Genomic DNA, 18,392 nt, shown 5'->3' on the forward strand with positions numbered 1-18,392 from the left:
ATTAGTTTCAAACTCACTAAAAACCATTAACAATGGAATACGCTACATTGACTATATGCAGTTTACCCTCGATGAGTTACACACAAATTAAAGCGGATGATTTGGTCTTGTATATCAGCAAATAACGTTAACAAATGCGAGGAATCTTACCTTGACAGCACATTAATCCAAAAATGTCTTAACCTCAATTCGTAAGTTTCATTGATTTTAAAACAGCCTTTGCAACTGCTTTAGAAACCCCTCATTTTCACGAAAGATGAAAATTCTTCTTTTTGAGGGCTAATTAATTATTTAGATTAAGTATTTTTCATATTTCATAGAAAAGCAATTGATAAAAAGTGAAATAAGTTACAGGGTTCAAATCGCTTTGAAAATAATAAAATTCACTGTCAAACTTAAAACCAAGAGAAGTTAGTGACAACTTACTAAACCTGACACAGTTGTGTGTTCATTCCTACTCAACTGCACGCGGCTAACAGTCAGTATGTTAGAGGAGGATACAGCTTTATTAATTTCTTCAACTGTACATTCCAATGTGTCATCTTCCTCTGTCCACCATAAGTCGGGAAACCATCCGTATATTATCCATACGTACCCACGGGTCATGTCACGTTTGTAAGCCTGAAAGAATTTATATAAGAATAAAAACCCTGCACTGGTGCGGTTGTGATTCAGCTCATAATTTATTCAGCGATCCACAATATGCTGTCCTCCAGAGAAAGAGAGGATGCTCTTGCATGATTCTAAACATGATGCTGAACAGTATCCCATGTATTTCAGGGTCAGAATTTCTGCGTTAATCAGAGAATCAATTCTCGCAGAGATTCTTGTAATTTGCGTGAATCAAAGTTGATTCCCTCAAACATTTGTAGTTTACACAGAAGTTGATTTGCGAGAATCAAATGATTCCCGCAAATTTATTCTGCAAGAATCAAGATTGATTCTCGCACTGTGAAACGAAATTCTGACTCTGTATGTTGGCGTGTTCTGCTACTCAAATTGGGTCCACACAAACTAGATTGTGATACAACACGAAAGATGAAACGAGTTACTGTCTCGGCATGTGGACAATGTAAGATGCTCTAATTACTAAAGTTTCTACTATAATTATTGTTATTATCTACTGTACTTATCATAACAGTGTGCTAGTCATACCTCACAAAATATCTTTCTTGCCAAATCAGGAAACATCGCTAAATAAACAATTTTCGCATCATGTCGCTGAAAACAAAAATCAGAAACAATCAATTATTTTGTAAACGTTTTCTCTTGGATTCATTTTAGTCACCAAAGGTATCTCATTCAGAAAATTTGTTTAAAAAAAAGTACTAGTATTAGTACTTTGATGATATCTCAACAAATACTCCAGTGCCTAGTAAGTCTAGAATTCTTACAACCCAGTTCTAAATGGATGGTACTGTGAATATAATTCAATTATGATGATCTACAATTACATATCCATAAAGCCCCTAAGAAGGAGAAACTCGCTGTGCTAGGAGAACTGTAACTCAAAATTAGGAATAGACCGCAGTTCATGGGCACACACCACTAAATAATCGCCCCACTGAAATACTTGTAATAACACCATTTTTAAAAGATATTTTATGATAACCGGTCGATTGCAAATCGATGAGAGTTTAACATGTTTCAATGTATGGGTAGTCTTCCACCTCGTTTTCCCGGTAGGAGCCACTAAACATCGCCCTCACTGTTTTTGATATGCTCTCAAGACTGTAAACCTGTTTCTGCCCATTTTTGTTATAAGCGGGCCTATTTTCTCGATAATTATAAAAATGCGACTTTTTGGTGATTCAAATTAGTTCAAAGAGCAGCCCATAATACCTCATAATTCTGTATTTTACCGGAACTCGGTAGGGTTGCACAAATGATTTAGTGGTGTGCTCCCTTCATGGGTTTCTGATGTTCATAAAATTGAATTCTTTTATCTTTTTCTTGAAATATAAAATGCTTTGAGTAAAACACTCGAAGTTTAAGTACTCTGTGACATTTACATCAAGAGAAATGGCCTTTCAAAGTTATATGGTGAATTCCAAAAATAGTTAAATTTTCAACATTTCGATCATTTATGCTTACTCCTCTATATTTGCATTAAAGGCCCTTTCAATGATGCCAGCGAAGTGCAAAAATATTGAAATTGTTTATAAATTGTCTAAAAGTGAAGTGAAAAGTGTTTTTGAATTGAAAAAATTTGGCAAACAATGAGGAAAACAGCAATTTTTTTTTGATCGTCGGGATGAGCAAATTCATGCAGGCTTTACACTTTCATTTAAGCTATAATTCGCTACTCTTTCTGATTATTAGTCCAAAGAGCAGCCCATAATACCTCAAAAACATTCTGCATTTTAGCTGAACTCAGTAGGGTTGCACATATGGCGCATTGATTTAGTGGTGTGCTCCAATAATTTGGTTCACCTCAGGTTTAGTAGTGACGTCAATGATCTTTCGATGTGCCGCAAACCGGTGCCTACAAACCTGTACGTGTGCGTGTACACTAAAGGGCGTTTAACTTTACGCGGGCGATTCGATACTGCGAAGAGCGAAATACACACGTACGTCACTACCGAACTTGAGACGAACCAAATAATTATAGGCAAGTATGGCAATATCAACAGCAGAGGTGGAAACTCCAGCAGGTGCTGAAAACGCCGGGTAGCTCTAATTTGTTCATTTTATTTAGAGAATAAAAGATAGGATTTTGTCTTTTGCCTATCCAATATCGTGTCATAATGGATGGGCTGGCCAATATTTTGAGTAGTGGATGCCGGCGCATAAAGTTACTTTTGTGAGGACATCCCCGTTGTTTTAAATGAACGAAACCATCACGAACATCTAAGCCGCCGAATCGCGTTCTTAGTTCTCGCACGTGTATTACGCGAACGCATTATCGCGCGATCATTGAGGAGCAACAGGCGTGCCGCCGTTGCGTGGCGGCGCGCGCCCTGACTAATATCACTGTCAACTATTGTGAGATATTATACACCCGAAAACCAATCAAATTACGTGAATTCTTTACAAGACGCACCCATTGAATAAGAATAGTCGCTTCTTTACTGCTTCTTCTCCTTTTTCGTTTACTCCTCCTTCATTTCACTCTTCTCTATAAGCCCACAGGGTTTATATTTTTTTTTGACTTACTTCTATATTGACTAAAGGAATTCCGGGGTCTTCGGCAAATGTCTCAGATGTGACAATTGTGAAATTTGCGCCTTTAACCAGTGAAACAAAGCTCTCTGTTACCTGAAATGAGTCATAGCAACCGATTTTCAATTATCACATAATATCTGAAGTCAAAATTGAGTGATTATCAAACCAATCTAATTTTATTAACTGAAAATTTGATACATTTTTCATCAATTCTTTCTATACTGCGCCAAAAATGAATGTTGTATACTATACGAGATCAAATTTTAATAAAATTGACTGAAAATGAACATCTTTTAATATATAAAATTGCGTTTTGTTTTAAAGGTCAGGTCTATGTTATAAACATCTCAAAAAATAATTACCCCCCTTTAAATAATGGCCATTATTCAAAAAGGGGCTTTTGTATTACAAATCTGTAAAATGCGTTGGCAGCAGAATTTATTTCTGCGCATTTTAACACCTCATATTTGTAGCAATTGTTTAAATATTGACGTCGCGGCATACATTTAAGGGGGTATAATACCCTGATTTTCACCAGTACCCATCTTCTTTTTTTATTGCAAATTTATGAAGTATATAAATATGTTCATCACCTCATGTCCTGAACTTATAAAATATCTCTACATACAAAGTGCTTTTAAACCATTTTAGAAAATCATTTTAGCCCTATATATTTTTTTTGTTTACTGTATCCTAGTAACTCAGATGTATGTTTCATAACAAACCATAATTTATTCTATTCAACATGTCCAAGTAGAATACATGAATAGAATACATTAAATCCTTTGTTATACTATCTATAGAAATGTACTCACTGATTATAACACTGAATAAATTAAATAGGCCTAATCTCTTCCACATAGACAATTTAATACTACACCATGTATGCATCTTCTATAATGTGTTGTTAGGAAAAGAGATTAAAAAAGGCTATAAGGTCATCAAAGGTCAGGTTATAGGTCAATTGGTTCAGGTCAAATTCAGGCATCAATTTTGAATACATGTGATAGTCTGTGATATCATTTACATGTCATAATGAGGCATCAATTTTGATATTTTGTCTGTTACTGGATATATAATGGAAATGTGTGAGGTGGATATACTAAAATACCTTGGGATGTAAACGGTGAGTACAATTTAGATTGCCTAGTTGAGATGGATTGGGCAAATAAATATAAAATAGTTGCCAAAATCACAAAAATGAAGCTTACGGAAAACTACCTAATATGGTAGTATAGGTGACAAAAAATACAATCTTTTTCAACATTGCTGTAGTGTGGTTGTGGTAACCTGTTACCTATGGCTTAATTAAGTTTCAGCATGTTCAGTGAAATAATGTCGCAAGTTCAAAATACAAAATATAGCTCAACATTGAAAATAGAAGCATTTTAACCGGTTCGTTTTTTGATAGTTGTGGAGCACCAAGTTCACGAAGTCATAAAAGAAATCAGGGACCACTTATTCCCATTTTACATATCAACATTATTTCCCTAATGTGTTAGCAACACATATCCAAAATTTTAACGAAATCCGTTGATAGTAAGCTTTCCAAAATGAAGTGAATTTCAAACATCAGTGATGTACCACCTTTTGGATTATACCATTAGAAGCATGTACGCTTCATTGATACCGATGCCACCAATTGAACGAGAAGATTTGCCCCTTCATTTTGCATACCACTTTGTCCAATTTCTGTTTCTCATTTCTTCACAAAATGCAAAAAAATGCAAAAAAAAAATGCAATGGGTGTAGTACCCCCTTAAATCAATATAACCCAAGATTTGAAAGTTGCAGTATTATACCCCGTTTACATTGGGCAAAAGTCGTAATCGACTTAAGCTGTATTTTGAATTACGACCGCAGATTCATTCGTTTGGTGGGTGTTTACACTACATCGGCTGGATTCGATTCCAAATTCGCATTCACCAATATCGAATTCGTTTGTTACCAGTGGTTACGGCAGGTAAATACGAATTCAACAACGTGTTCGTTTACATTAGCGGAAAGTCGTAATTAATGACGACCTATTCGAATTCACTTCAAATGAATGATGATACAAGTCATCATTGGAATTACGACTTTTGAATTAAGCGCTCCACAGACTCCGAGTATTGTACGTACAATATTGTATGTAACATATATACGTTATTTAATCTATTGCCATTCTATTTCCAGTAATGTTAAGTTCTAACGAATGTTTGATGACGAAAAATCGATAATATGTTACATATAATATCTAGCAGAACTATATTATCGATTTTTCGTCATCAAACATTCGTTAGAACTTAAACATTACTGGAAATAGAATGGCAATAGATTAAATAACGTATATATGTTACATACAATATTGTACGTACAATAAAAAGTCTGAATACTGCTTTACGATTAATTACGACTGTACCTGTTTACACTTATGATACGAATTAAGTCGATTACGACTTTAGTGAATTCGATTACGACTTTTGCCCAATGTAAACGGGGTATTAATCTATTGATTAGTATTCAGCATAATGGAAGGAAATATGTGTAATGATATCTGAGTGTTTTTTGTATGGTTGTAAGTGCAATTTTCAAATCTGGACCTCACAACATTAAATTGATCGGTGTTTTATTGTTTTCTGGGCTATCGTATCAAATGAGGTGTCAAAATGCGCAAAAATAAATTATGCTTCCAACGCAATTTACAGATTTGTAACACAATAGCCCGTTTTTGAATAATGGCCATTATTTAAGGGGGATAATTACTTTTTTGAGATGTTTATAATGAACAGAATTTTTCAGTACAGATAGTATGCTTGAGTCACTACGTGGTTTGTTCTTGCTATCGAGGATATTCTTGAAGTAGACATGGTAGAAATAAAGAACATGGGACTGGAGAAACATACCGTCGACGAAACGTGACTCGCTTGAATCGTAGCAATTCTTTTCCAGCTGAATTCTCTCATCAAGCGAATAATCAGATGAAAGAAAACATTGGTCGATGTAACAGTCCTGAAGAAGTAAGGATATTGTTTTCTATCCGAGAGCACGGGTGATGCGGCCCCATAGGAAACCTTATTCAACATTATTGAACATAGATAAAAAGAGATTTAAAGTGAGTACTTGTTTATTTTCAAGGTTAAGGGGAGAGTAATGAATGTAAGAGAACATTGACCTTTTCCGACTTCATTATTCCTGAAGTTTATTAAGTATATAAAACTATACATTTTTGGACTGGAAACGAGTCGAGGAATCCTATGGTAACGTCAGATTTAAACAAAAATGCTCAGTTTTTGAAAAAATTTGTCCCCATTTTTTTGTGACAACATACGGTACAAAAAAATATCATTCCGGAGTAAAACAATTTCAGTTAGCTTTTCAGAAAGTAGCAACGTGAATTCTCGCTATTCGCAATAAGGGCGCCGCCAGCGGTTTGCGATGTAATCGTGATGTATCATGGGAAAAGGTCGACATCAAGTCCGCGCAATACGAATATTACCATGCTATTACATAGGAACACGTGACAATATTTTTTAGTTTGTCAAAATAAAGGTGTTACACGCGAATCGATACTCAATAATACTTAATAATGTTATTTGAAATGTGCACAATTAATGTTTTCTCTATCGATTTGCGTAGTGTAATACCGTTATATTGACAAACTAAAAAATATTGTCACGTGTTCCTATGTAATAGCATGGTAATATTCGTATTGCGCGGACTTGATGTCGACCTTTTCCCATGATACATCACGATTTTCCCATGATACATCACGATTACATCGCAAACCGCTGGCGGCGCCCTTATTGCGAATAGCGAGAATTCAGGGAAGATTTTATTATTATTATTATTATTATTATTATTATTATTATTATTATTATTATTATTATTTGCCTTTTGGAAATTCACCTCTTTTTTTTTTTTATATTGAAAAAAAACATGTGAAATAAGCAATTTTGTCACTCTAATCAGCAACAAATTGCAAATTGGTGTACATTTTTGTTTAAAACAAATATTTTGAAAACGTGAAAAACCATTGTGCTCCAAACGATAGTGCCAAAAAATATCTGTTGCCTGGATATTTTACGAGTTATCTTTTCGCAAAAAAACATGCAATGATGTCAAAAGTTAACTCTGAGAAATCGACGTTTTCGTAAAAAAAAAAAGTCAAAATTATTCACAAGACGTCCTTATATCATGTATATTTTAAAAATGTAAGACTTTCACGCTTGCAAAAGCTGCATCTGGTGCATGGTCTTAATTTACATCTTTTTGTACTAGTGAATCCACAATGTTGCTTTTAGTGCGCTAAAATCCCAAAAATTTGAAAATCTGGATGGTATTTTGACTGCAAATCTTTGTTTTGTTTACACACGTTTGCTAGCCTGTGGGAGTGTGGGGTGGTCTTTACAACTAAACATGTAGCAGATTAAAACTTAAATAGGTGTAACATTTTACTGCTTTACACTACTACGGCCAATTTCAAGACTTATCCATATTTCGCGGTTAGTGGTTCTTTATAGCCCTGCGGGGTAATCTATAAGAATATTATCACTTGGTTCTACTTACCGATATCAAATTCCAAAAGTGTGCAACTTCGGCGATATTTGGGGCATCAGTGGAGCATGGCGGTCCTATCAGCAAAAGCTTTTGTGGTTTGTTAAGGATTTGCTCGATGAACATACGGCTACCAAGATTGGAATAACACTGGAAATCAAAACGATATGCTACAGACGTGATTTTCTGTACAAAATACCGGTATTTTGTTAAACTGGGCCATCAGGCGATCATCATTAGACATAATATTTATCATGTCTATTTCATAAAAACATTGCAAATAACCCGCTCTGTAAGTGTAGATGGGGCTATTCCATTTAAAATCCACACTACCACTGTGGAAGATATAGCTAAAGTCTTCCACAGGGGGAGTAAGAGTTTCGAATAGAATAGACAATTGGGTAACCTCCATTTGAAATACTCACTCCAGCTGTGGAAGATATTGGTAAAGCCATAATACAGTATGGGTTTCAAAATGATTAACCCTGACCAATTACTCCCCCTGTGGAAGATATTTCTAAAATCTTCCACAGGGGTAGTGTGGATTTCAACTGGAATAGCCCATTGCTATCCCTAGCGTCGACTGCTAGCGTATGTAGGTTAACAACGGTTTTCGAATGAATTTAAAAGCATCAATCACGCAATAATAAATTACGACCGTACTTATCTACCTTCATTTTGATGTCAGATTTTATCTTCAGCGATGTCATTCAGTTTTACTCAAATAACCTGAAACTGGTGGGGAAACCTAATAAAGCATGTGAATCCAGGCCAAAAAGCCCCCAAACGGGCTAAAAATAAATAAAAACGCAGGAATTTGGACTCACAAAAAAAATCCTGATTTCAGGTTAAAACCTAAAAAGTGGTATCTCTGTATCTTTATCAGACGTTTGTCACTAATGTTCTATCTTTAGTACATCTATATGATTGTTCCAAAAATGTTCGGTGTTGGTCTAGCCTCAATGAAAATTCTTTCAATTTAAGTTATGGCCCAGTCATACTTTCATGCCGCTTGCCGCCATCAGCCAATGACAATCCTTGGTTGTGTCTGTTTGTACACAATGCGTGTGCGCGTCACGTCGCTCAGCGGCAAGCGGCATGACAGTATGAAACCAGTATGACATTTTTCAGTAGATATCCACGAAAAAAGCTTATTCCCAAAATTTCAGTTGATTCCGATTTAGCGTTTGCGAGTTATGCATGATTATGTGTATTACACTGCTCCATAGGCCACTGTTGTAATTTCGTATACCACAACGAAATTCAAATGTGACGATATTTTTGCTAAACGAATTAATCTGCAAGAAATTTTTGGTACATAAACATTATGTAGCCAGAGGTTTCCAGTGGTATAAAAATCTCAACTTTTTTTGAGAAAAGTGGGGTATGAGGCTGTGGATCACGAAAAAAAAACATAATTGAAGTTTTTTTACAAAATAATGACCAGTACAAAAACTCACCTGGGTATCATTCCAAACCATTCTCAAGTCATATTCCACCAAGACATCAGGTCTTTGATTGATGTGATCCAGAGCCATCTCAACAGCGGGTACATGTCCACTTTCATCTGAACGTCCTCCTAAACTAAACAATCCGCCAAGATACAGTGGTACTTTGTTCACAGGTGTCTTATGTGGCATTGCTGTGGCATTATCATAAGTTGTACCGATGGTGAAAGTTGTTACATCAAATATTTGCATCAATGCAACTTGTATTTTTAACGTGATGACAACCACAATACTAGAAATCGAGAGCAATGTGACTGCCATTTCTTCGATTGCTGAGATTACATTATGACACGACTGTCTGCGCACACCACTGAAGCGATAGTTTCAGCGGAAGATAATAAAAATGATGAGTGCGGCCAATTTGCGCTTGCGCTTTTTGCACTGTGCAAAGGACTATGATGTAGTGCAGGGTGTCACAAAAAAAATTGCAATTTGCAACAGGCAAAATTTAAAGGAGGATTTCGTGATCTTAACATCCTCTTTTTATGACATTTATCAGTAGAAAAAACTGTATTCCCAAAATGTCAGTTGATTCCGATTTTGCGTTTGCGTTTGCGAGTTATGCATGATTATGTGTTAATATACTGCTCCATAGGCCAGTGTTGTAATTTCGATATTTTTGCCAAATGAATTAATCTGCAAGAAATGTTTGGTACATAACATTATGTAGCCAGAGGTTTCCAGTGGTATAAAAATCTTAACTTTTTTTGAGGCTGTGGATCACGAAATGCCCTTTTAAGCTTATTGGGATCTAATTTCCAATGTGCATTCAATAAAAGTGACAAACTATTTCACTGAAATTTACTTCAAATTGATCATTATTACTTGCCTAGGGGTCATATAATTTGCAATTTCATGACTTTCTTTGGCTATGCCGGCGATTTCGCACGTGATTCACATTGTGAATGGTCCTTTTGGATTAGTGTTTCTGAATAGAAACATACTGTTTATGTTTTTCTTCAGTGTTTTTAATATGAAAAAATTGGATTTCCCTAGAGTGGGTAAATTTTAATGGTTATTTTTAGAAAACGGAAAACAACACGGAATTTAACATACACAAACATTCGAACTCTATCCCAATAAATGTGATCCGAGCAAGCAAACTGTGGACAATGTATCCAAAATTATGTTTGAGTTATGAGCTGATCATGGCCCCCATCCAAATCCTTATGTTCTTCGATGTTTTGACTACCCAATGTATTCAACTACAACTTGACTTGTCATGTCACATTTAAATTTAATTTACATCAAATTAAAGCTGATTTAAATTTCGTTATCATGATGCAAAATACGATAATTTAATTTTTACGGCAGTTGTCCGTAATAAAATCAATAACCAGTCAAATCTAACGCCGATGTCAAGAGATAAAATCAAATTAGAAGTCAAACTAATAAAACTGTCTAAATTTAGACAAGATAGAAGAATTAGACTTTTATTACAGTGGAATACGTATACGAGAGTCGGTCAGTATAATGAATGAAAGTTGACTTGTGACCCCATATATGGATTATATTCGTGTAATTTCTCCATATTCACATTAACACTTTGCTTTGTCTTTCAAACACCACACTTACAAACGATACCATAAACGTGATAACATAACAGCATTGGAATAAAATCAATGTTCTACAGTCACTGGCTGAAAAAGGGAAATAAGAGGCTGAAATGAGGTATTCTTGTATAGATTTTCTCGGTACCGACCCTCGTACAGGATGTATAAAAGTGATTGGTAACCATCAATTTTGATGTTTATTGAACGCCTGCATCTTCCAAACCTAACATTGGATACTCTTGAAATATCCAGAATATATAGTTTAAGACTTGTTATACAATAAGTCTATAAATTTTGTGGATCATGTGTTGAGTTTTTGTGTGTCAGACTCATTCATTATCAATGGAAACTAACGGGTACCAATCATTTTGATATAGCTTATATATATTATATACCAAAGACCAATAATACATGGTGTCCCAGAAAAAGTAGCAACAGTGTTTAACGGAACATTATAGTTTCTTTCACTTCAGAATAACATATCGCATTCAAGAATTTGACAAGTGACACTTGGAAAAGGTCAAAGGTCACCGGAGAAAATACTAAAAAAAGGCGCGATGTTTTAACAAAATGTGAGAAAGTTCAATAAGATCATTCATCAAAGTAAAAAACAAGCCTAGATAGTCAAAACATTGCCAACTTGCAAGTTGACTGCTCAGCGCCAGAAGTGGGTATGTGCAATAGCTGCCATGTGTAGATAAGTACAATATTTTTATGTGTGTAAATTGCCACAGGGCAGCTATTGCACTTACCCACTTCTGACACTGGGCAGTCGAAGTATTTGTGTTATACCGGGGTTTCAAAAATGATACCCTATGACTGTTGATTTCTGTTGAATATTGCACAGCGTCATCATCCCTATATCTTCGTGTCAAAAATTGCCGTGATAGTACGGCGAATCCTCTCGTTTTTCAATAGCTACGCATGGCGATTTTGTTCGAGATAGGCCGAGCGACTCAGGCTAAGCATAGTCCGACTATCATATGAGATACCACCAAGTTCTATTCTACACATTATTATGATTTACGCATGCTCTAGTATCCCATATGGTGTTGCTATTACAAGGAAATTCGATTTGTTTTCAGGTAAAACCCAGGTTTTGTTTTTAATACACTAACTTGAAATTAAATACACTAATTACGAATTAGCGGCCATTGCTGTTTGCTCTGGATACATTTTTACTGCATTTTTGGCGTAACGATTTTTAAATCGTAAGTTAATATTGTGATATATTTAATTTTGAGAATTACAATTATATAAACGAACACATTTAAGATCCAGGTGCTTGTATAATAGAATATTCGATCACACGTGTATATCACAATGCATATGTAAACTTTCTTTATCTATGTCAATAATAGAATATTGATTTCACCAACGGAGTATGGAGCTGTATGAAAAAAATATTTATAATACAAGGTGTTGACACTGTGTATTGTGTATGTTAAGATAAATACAAAGGAATCTTGTCAAAATGTGCACAAGTATTCTGCACACAGATGCATTGAGAATCATTTTAAAGCCACTTCCATCTCAAGATCCCCATGGGTATAAACAATAATGTATATTGGTTATGAGAGTAATGTTGGTATAAGACCTAACCAAACAAAGCAGAACTTAAGTATACTTTCAATAAGAATATGAACATTGTTCATATTCCTACGGTAATTTGAGGAAAAGTTTCCGACAACTGATGTCGCCGGAAGTGTCAGTAAAAACTCAATTTTCCAGTGATATGCGGCTTTCACAGGTATCACAGTGCGTGTGTTTCCGAGATATTTGCAAGATTGGTGAAACCTCGCTTCCCAGTGATGACATTATCTCCATTTAATGAATCAGATCGACATTCACTCCCATTTCCTTTGGCGTCTCCATATGAAGCATTGGATCCATCTGTGTGTTTTTGTTTTACTTCCTTCTCCATGTTCTCGGTCGATGATTTATGTTCATTGCTACGCTTTTTTAGTTCCTCTTCCAACTGTATAAGTGCAAAAACAATAGATTTACAAAACCGAGGTATAAAATCATAATACTTTTTAAAGGTTTCTGAATTAAGCAATCTTGTACCAAATTTTTCTTCCGCTTGTATTGCACAACTGCTTATTGCAACAAGGCGAAATTTTTAGATTTTTAAGACATACTCTTAGTGTACTTTTATGCATATGACTTGAATTCCAGTAAGCCTGTGACAGTTGACCTACGACACTGTGCTCGCTCTGAGTTTGCACCCAATACTATGCTCAACACCGAATTCTTTCATTTCGGATGTAATTAAATCCACTTATTTTTTAAACTTCAAAGAAATTCACTTTGTGTTGGAAATATGATTTTGAATTTCCAAATCATTATCTAAAACAAATGGACTGTAAATAGTTCACTTTATTTTTATTTGAGCCTTATCTGGTAGTTGATATTTTTTGGTGGCAAACTAAAAGGGTCGACCCAAACTAGGCTCGAAGTTTAAAAACGTGATTTAAGAAATGTATTCCTTTGACAATGGTAGTGATGATGATGATTATGGTGATGATGGTGATGATAACGATGATGATGATGGTGATAATGTTAATGATGACGACGAACCACTGTCAATTTTTTAAATTTATTTTTATAATGTCATTACCATCGGAAAGGAAATTGTAAACAAAACGCAAAGTACGGAAACTAGTCTTGGGACACTTGAGGACCACGCACCATATTCGACCCCCTCCTCCCCCGTAAAAATGTTGATTTGGGTGTTATGAATAGCCTCCGTGTTCGGACTCTGCAATTTTGAATCCTAATTTGTTTGGTCACGGGAGCCTAATAGAACCCAACATTGATTGGTGGGGAAGGGGGAGGGGAGGGATGGGGTGTTAGGAAAATGTTTAGGTTTGAGCACTTTATTTGCATTCTTTATAATCAAGTAGTAACCTTCAAATTAAATGACGTTTAGTCAAGTGTTTGCTTAAACATTGATATGGAGGGGGAAGGAATGTGAAACATTAATGTTACATTATTGTTTTGCCTGTCTTGCCCGCGTGTTATGTACAACCAGACGCACGTTTTTCTCGCTTCATAATATTTTGCAATGGTAGCCTGTTTTAACACACAGATGCATAGCGAAGCATATATAACTGTCTCTCTCGAGGACAACATTAAAACTTTTACAATGAAACATTTCATTAAGATCCACAACATTCTCATCTATCAGGGGAAGTTCTTATACCCCAATACATGTGTACATTCATTGAATGACCTTTGAAGATTTGGGTACAAAACTCATACTCTGCAACTTGAGGTCAAATTTTGCACTATGATTATGTAATTGAGGTTATTGGACTGTGCCATTGGACGAGGCTCTTGTGGTCCATAGTGTTTGCTTTGAAAGGATACCTTACGTAACCAAATTAAATCGGCATACTCCCCTCCAACATGTTGAAGGACGAGCAAGGTCTGCTGACCTTTTATAACGAAAGGCTAATTATGTACTACGCATGTTTGTGCGTAAGCACACTTGTTTGTCATAATACGCGTACTGTGTTCGCACACGTATCGCATTTTGAATAGTATGCGTATAATGCGCAATGCGTTTTGGGCGTTTAAACATTACTAGTAAAATGTACTGGAGATGTGCGTATGTGTATGATTTGGAAATTCAAAATCATAATTGCCAAACAAAGTGAATTTCTTTGAAGTTTAAAAAAAAAACTGGATAAAATTACATCCGAAATGAAAGAATTCAATGTTGCTCGCTCTTTTACTGTTTACGCGTACAAATACCGCTTGCGCTTACAACGACGACAATCTTACCGTACCATCCAGCGAAAATACACACTATCGTCGTGAATTTGCACAATACCGAACAATAATAGCAACTTGTGCTGGTTCTTTGATTTTCGACATTGAGGGCAGTATATTAATTATTTTACGGTGAAATGTATTTATTCAGTGGTAAAAGTGGGCGATAGAGGGCGGCATTAAGCCTAATTCAATCGAATTCATGTGTAATATGAATTAAACAAACAGACGAATTGCTATTCGTCATTACGCAAAGTTCACGGACATTTATTCATGAATGAAAGGCGATTTAACTAGTTCTGCTGTATGCAGGGGTGTCGCTAGAGGGGGTATGGGGTTGTGACACCCCACCAATACACAACTGCTGTCGTCAAAACCATGGGATTGTCGGCAAATCTAGTGAAAGCTATGTGATTGTCGGCAAATTGCAGGAGTAATATAAAAGATTAATGTGTTACGAAATCGTGCTTTTGTTACGTTATAGGCCTATTGTTAATGTTATAGTAGTTACTAATTTTTAAAAAAAATTGACCCCTCCCCACTTTTTAGATTCTTGAGCAAAAAAATTTGGGTCTACAATTCACAAAATATTTGCGTCGGCAAAACATGCTGTACACCCCCCGAATCATATTGGTCTAGCGACGCCCCTAGCTGTATGACTCTATAACATACTTCATCCCATCCATAAGCTTCCATAGTTTGCGTAACAACACCAATGATAGAACGACATTCGCATCATTTCTTGATTTGTTTCTTAAAATGTAAAATGTGGTGATCATAGTGAAGGATTCAGTATCTATGTTCAGAGAAAAGAAACACAAACAATGATGTTACCTCATTAACTCTTGCACGTAGTTTTACCATATCGTCAGTCATATTGATACTCATTGTTCGTTGATTTGAGTAGAGTCCGGATCCCACAGTGGAGCTTGGTTTAGAACTTGATGGCAGTCCATCTGGATATCTGTACAGTGACACAACCTGATATAAACAAATAAGTATTTTACAGTGATTTTTGATGCAAATATGCATTGTTGGCGGTAATTATGAGAAATGATGTGTACAATAAAACTAGATTAACCCTAGAACTACCACCCTACCCAAACCAAACCAACTCTAAGGATTTTCATCACTGTTCATCCGTCATAGAAAAAAAATCGCGTGTTTACGCCAAACGACTTTAAGCTAATCGTTGATCCATCCTTTGGGATCATGTTAGTGATGAACTCTTTTCCCCATCACTTTATCCGGGAGTAGGACCATCAGAAATGACCATAGGAGGGGAGGGAGGAGGTGAGGCCCAATATAGGTTTCTACAGTAAAATCTATGCTTTTCATTTCGCTCTTGTAAAGAGATATTGACTTGTTACTTGTTAGTTAAGTTGAAATATATTTTATATTTAGGGAACGAAAATCGCATGTTCGTAGAAACTGTAGCCGAATTCCCTAATGGTGTATAACGTTTATAACATGTTGCAATGCCCCCGCCCCCTTCGTAGTCCGTGTTACAGTAGTAGTAGGGTCTGCTACAATTGTTATTGCCCAATATTGAATAAAAATATGCTGCACTCTTTATCATGCCGTACGTTGTAAGAGTGGCTCATTGGGACATTTCACATTTCTATTGTGCCGTCTTTGGAAAGTTTAAAGTTTGGAGTTTAGGGTAACGGTCCGTTGAGGACTAAAGACCATAAATGGAATGGGAATTTAATCAACATGAGTCTGAGATTGGATCTCTAAGTTGAATCTCTTGCCACCTATTATTAATAGAATAAGTAGAATAACGGTCACTATAGACGTTATAGGATTAGGGTCAGGATTATGCTCAAGAGGAATTGGTTAGGTTTAGGCGACCACTATTTTACTATTTTAAAGTTGCTCTTAAGATTCTTACCTTAGGGACGAAGAGAATCATCAGTGTCAAAGTTGCACAGACAATGATGGTACATGAAGTAAAGATAAACAGCACAGATGTGTCATTTCTTATTAGGAAGCTTACAGAAACTCCCACAATGCATAGCACTACAGTATTGTAGACACATATTCCTATCAGTTTGCTGTCATTGAGGGCGGGAATGGTGACCTTGAAAATGTGAAAAACATGCGAAATTCTAAAAAACGGCTGCAAGATTATACAAGAGCATTATCAAAGTGCATAATATAAAGCTAGTGATATTCGAAATTGAAAATAACGGTGCAATGTTGCATAGTGTGTTGGATCCGTGCGGGTGTGGGTGTGCTTGGGGTATTATTACCTTCCTTGTTTCCCAAGCCAACCACGTTCCGAATAAAAGAAGCAGTCCTTTATAAGCACATAATGCTACAAGCCAGTAAACATGATTGGTTGACGTACATTGCTCGATATAAGAAATGATTCTCTTATTAGGTATCTCAGGATCTCTCTGCAAGACGTTAAATCATTCATGAACGTGTATTAATCTTTCTACATGGGACAGACGGCTTACCTCCGAAGGACGGGGTACTCTCGTGGTTCATCCTATATTTTTGGATCTTGTATAAGTACTACGAACTTAAATTTGAAGTAGCAAGTATAGGTTATTATAAATCGGGCGGATCATTGGTTAAACGTCGACTAATCACGCCAAATCGTTCTATATCTAAAGGCCCAGGTGTGAAATTTCCCCCATAGGTTTTTTTTCAGGGATAAAATGGGAACGGTAAAGAGTAAAGTATCCTTAAAATGACTAAAAATGGGACAAAAATAGGACGAAAATTTGGCTTTGCCCCTTCGTCGTGTTCACATTAAGATCCTGGCTACGTTACTGTATTGAACTGATAGATCTCGGATCCCAGTAGAATGCCATTATTAAAGCATGTTAAAAATTTACCTTTTCTGCTACTTCGATTGTTTCTACATAAATTGGATCCAGGACTTGCCACAGAATCAACACACACAGATCAATGCAGAAGAAAACAAACACCATGATAAATAGATGGTTATCCGTGATAACCTGAAAACGTAGATGGTGAAAATATTTTTTAAACGCCATCCTCGATGTAAGTGCTTCGTTCATCTTTACATATCAAACAGAGTACAGACGTCATTCGACAAAGATAAAGCTTCATAATTATAGTGAATTTGTTCTAAATTCTAAATTTTGCCACGAACTATTACTAGTATTAGCGCGGGTCAATAATCAACAACCTGCAAGAAAATTAATTCAGTCTTACCCTTCTTTTAGGAGTTTTTAAGGCGGCCACACGGTACACGCGCCATGTTTTGCTAAACATTGACCCAAATCCAAGTACAAAACCGGTTGAGAGCAACCATATCCGCAACTAGTGTGAAAATAAAACAACCAAGAAAACAAAACGATTAGCAGGCTAAAAAGCAGCAGTGGTGCTATACGGTTCGTTTTTCTTTGCGTAATTGCATATAAATACTTTCATCATTTTTTATATATCAGGAACTTTAAAAAATTCCCTGATCTCCTATTACTACTGCCCATGTTTTGTCGGTTGGTCTTATTGACTAGCATAAGATCCTCTTTTGAGGGCATAAGCCAAGGCGTATTCGTTTATGTTTTCTGACTACAGAAACTAAAATCAATGCAGCATACCGAGATGCGCGAACTACCGTAAAATGGGGTAACTTCGGTCGGTCAAATATATTTTTTTAAATGGTCATATTTTCGTACAGCAATATTGTTTTTAGTCATATTTGGTGTCAATTTGTTAAGAAATATGCTTGGAAGAAATAATAGTCGCTCATGTGTAATTTCCTTGAAATTTACGAAAAAAAGCGGGATTTTTGACCAAAAATCAGCATTTTTTTACATTTTTTTTAGAAAAAAAATAAAAATCGATATTTGTGAGCAAGGATGTGTGTTTG

General features: G+C 35.8%; 1 protein-coding gene and 1 long non-coding RNA gene across 3 annotated transcripts; both read right to left on the reverse strand.

The window, feature by feature from the left end:
- Positions 1–434: 434 nt before the first annotated feature.
- Positions 435–3,237, reverse strand: LOC140151936 (uncharacterized). Its single transcript, XR_011859002.1, has 3 exons — positions 3,157–3,237; positions 1,156–1,221; positions 435–621 (listed from the first exon to the last, which is right to left on the reverse strand). It is a non-coding gene; the product is annotated as an uncharacterized lncRNA (long non-coding RNA).
- Positions 3,238–10,556: 7,319 nt separating this feature from the next.
- LOC140151937 (gamma-aminobutyric acid type B receptor subunit 2-like) lies at positions 10,557–17,820 on the reverse strand. 2 transcript variants are annotated; one of them, XM_072174244.1, is made up of 6 exons: positions 17,732–17,820; positions 17,389–17,511; positions 16,795–16,941; positions 16,434–16,622; positions 15,374–15,520; positions 10,557–12,740 (listed from the first exon to the last, which is right to left on the reverse strand). In XM_072174244.1, exons 1-6 carry the CDS (start codon positions 17,789–17,791, stop codon positions 12,516–12,518), a joined length of 891 nt encoding a protein of 296 aa, XP_072030345.1. In that variant the 5' UTR covers positions 17,792–17,820; the 3' UTR covers positions 10,557–12,515. The 2 variants fall into 2 exon arrangements, with proteins under 2 accessions (XP_072030345.1, XP_072030346.1); XM_072174245.1 differs by lacking the exon at positions 16,795–16,941.
- Between the last annotated feature and the right edge of the window lie 572 nt (positions 17,821–18,392).

The sequence above is a fragment of the Amphiura filiformis genome, chromosome 5, assembly GCF_039555335.1.
Source record: "Amphiura filiformis chromosome 5, Afil_fr2py, whole genome shotgun sequence".
Lineage (NCBI taxonomy): Eukaryota > Metazoa > Echinodermata > Ophiuroidea > Amphilepidida > Amphiuridae > Amphiura > Amphiura filiformis.

Excerpts from the sequence above, each read along its gene's own strand:
- LOC140151937 (XM_072174244.1), bottom strand. The coding sequence starts at position 17,791 with ATGTTTAGCAAAACATGGCGCGTGTACCGTGTGGCCGCCTTAAAAACT. Across the intron at positions 16,942-17,388 it reads CAATCGAAGTAGCAGAAAAG|AGAGATCCTGAGATACCTAA; the intron begins GTAAATTTTTAA and ends AACGTCTTGCAG. Across the intron at positions 16,623-16,794 it reads TGGCTTGGGAAACAAGGAAG|GTCACCATTCCCGCCCTCAA; the intron begins GTAATAATACCC and ends CACATTTTCAAG.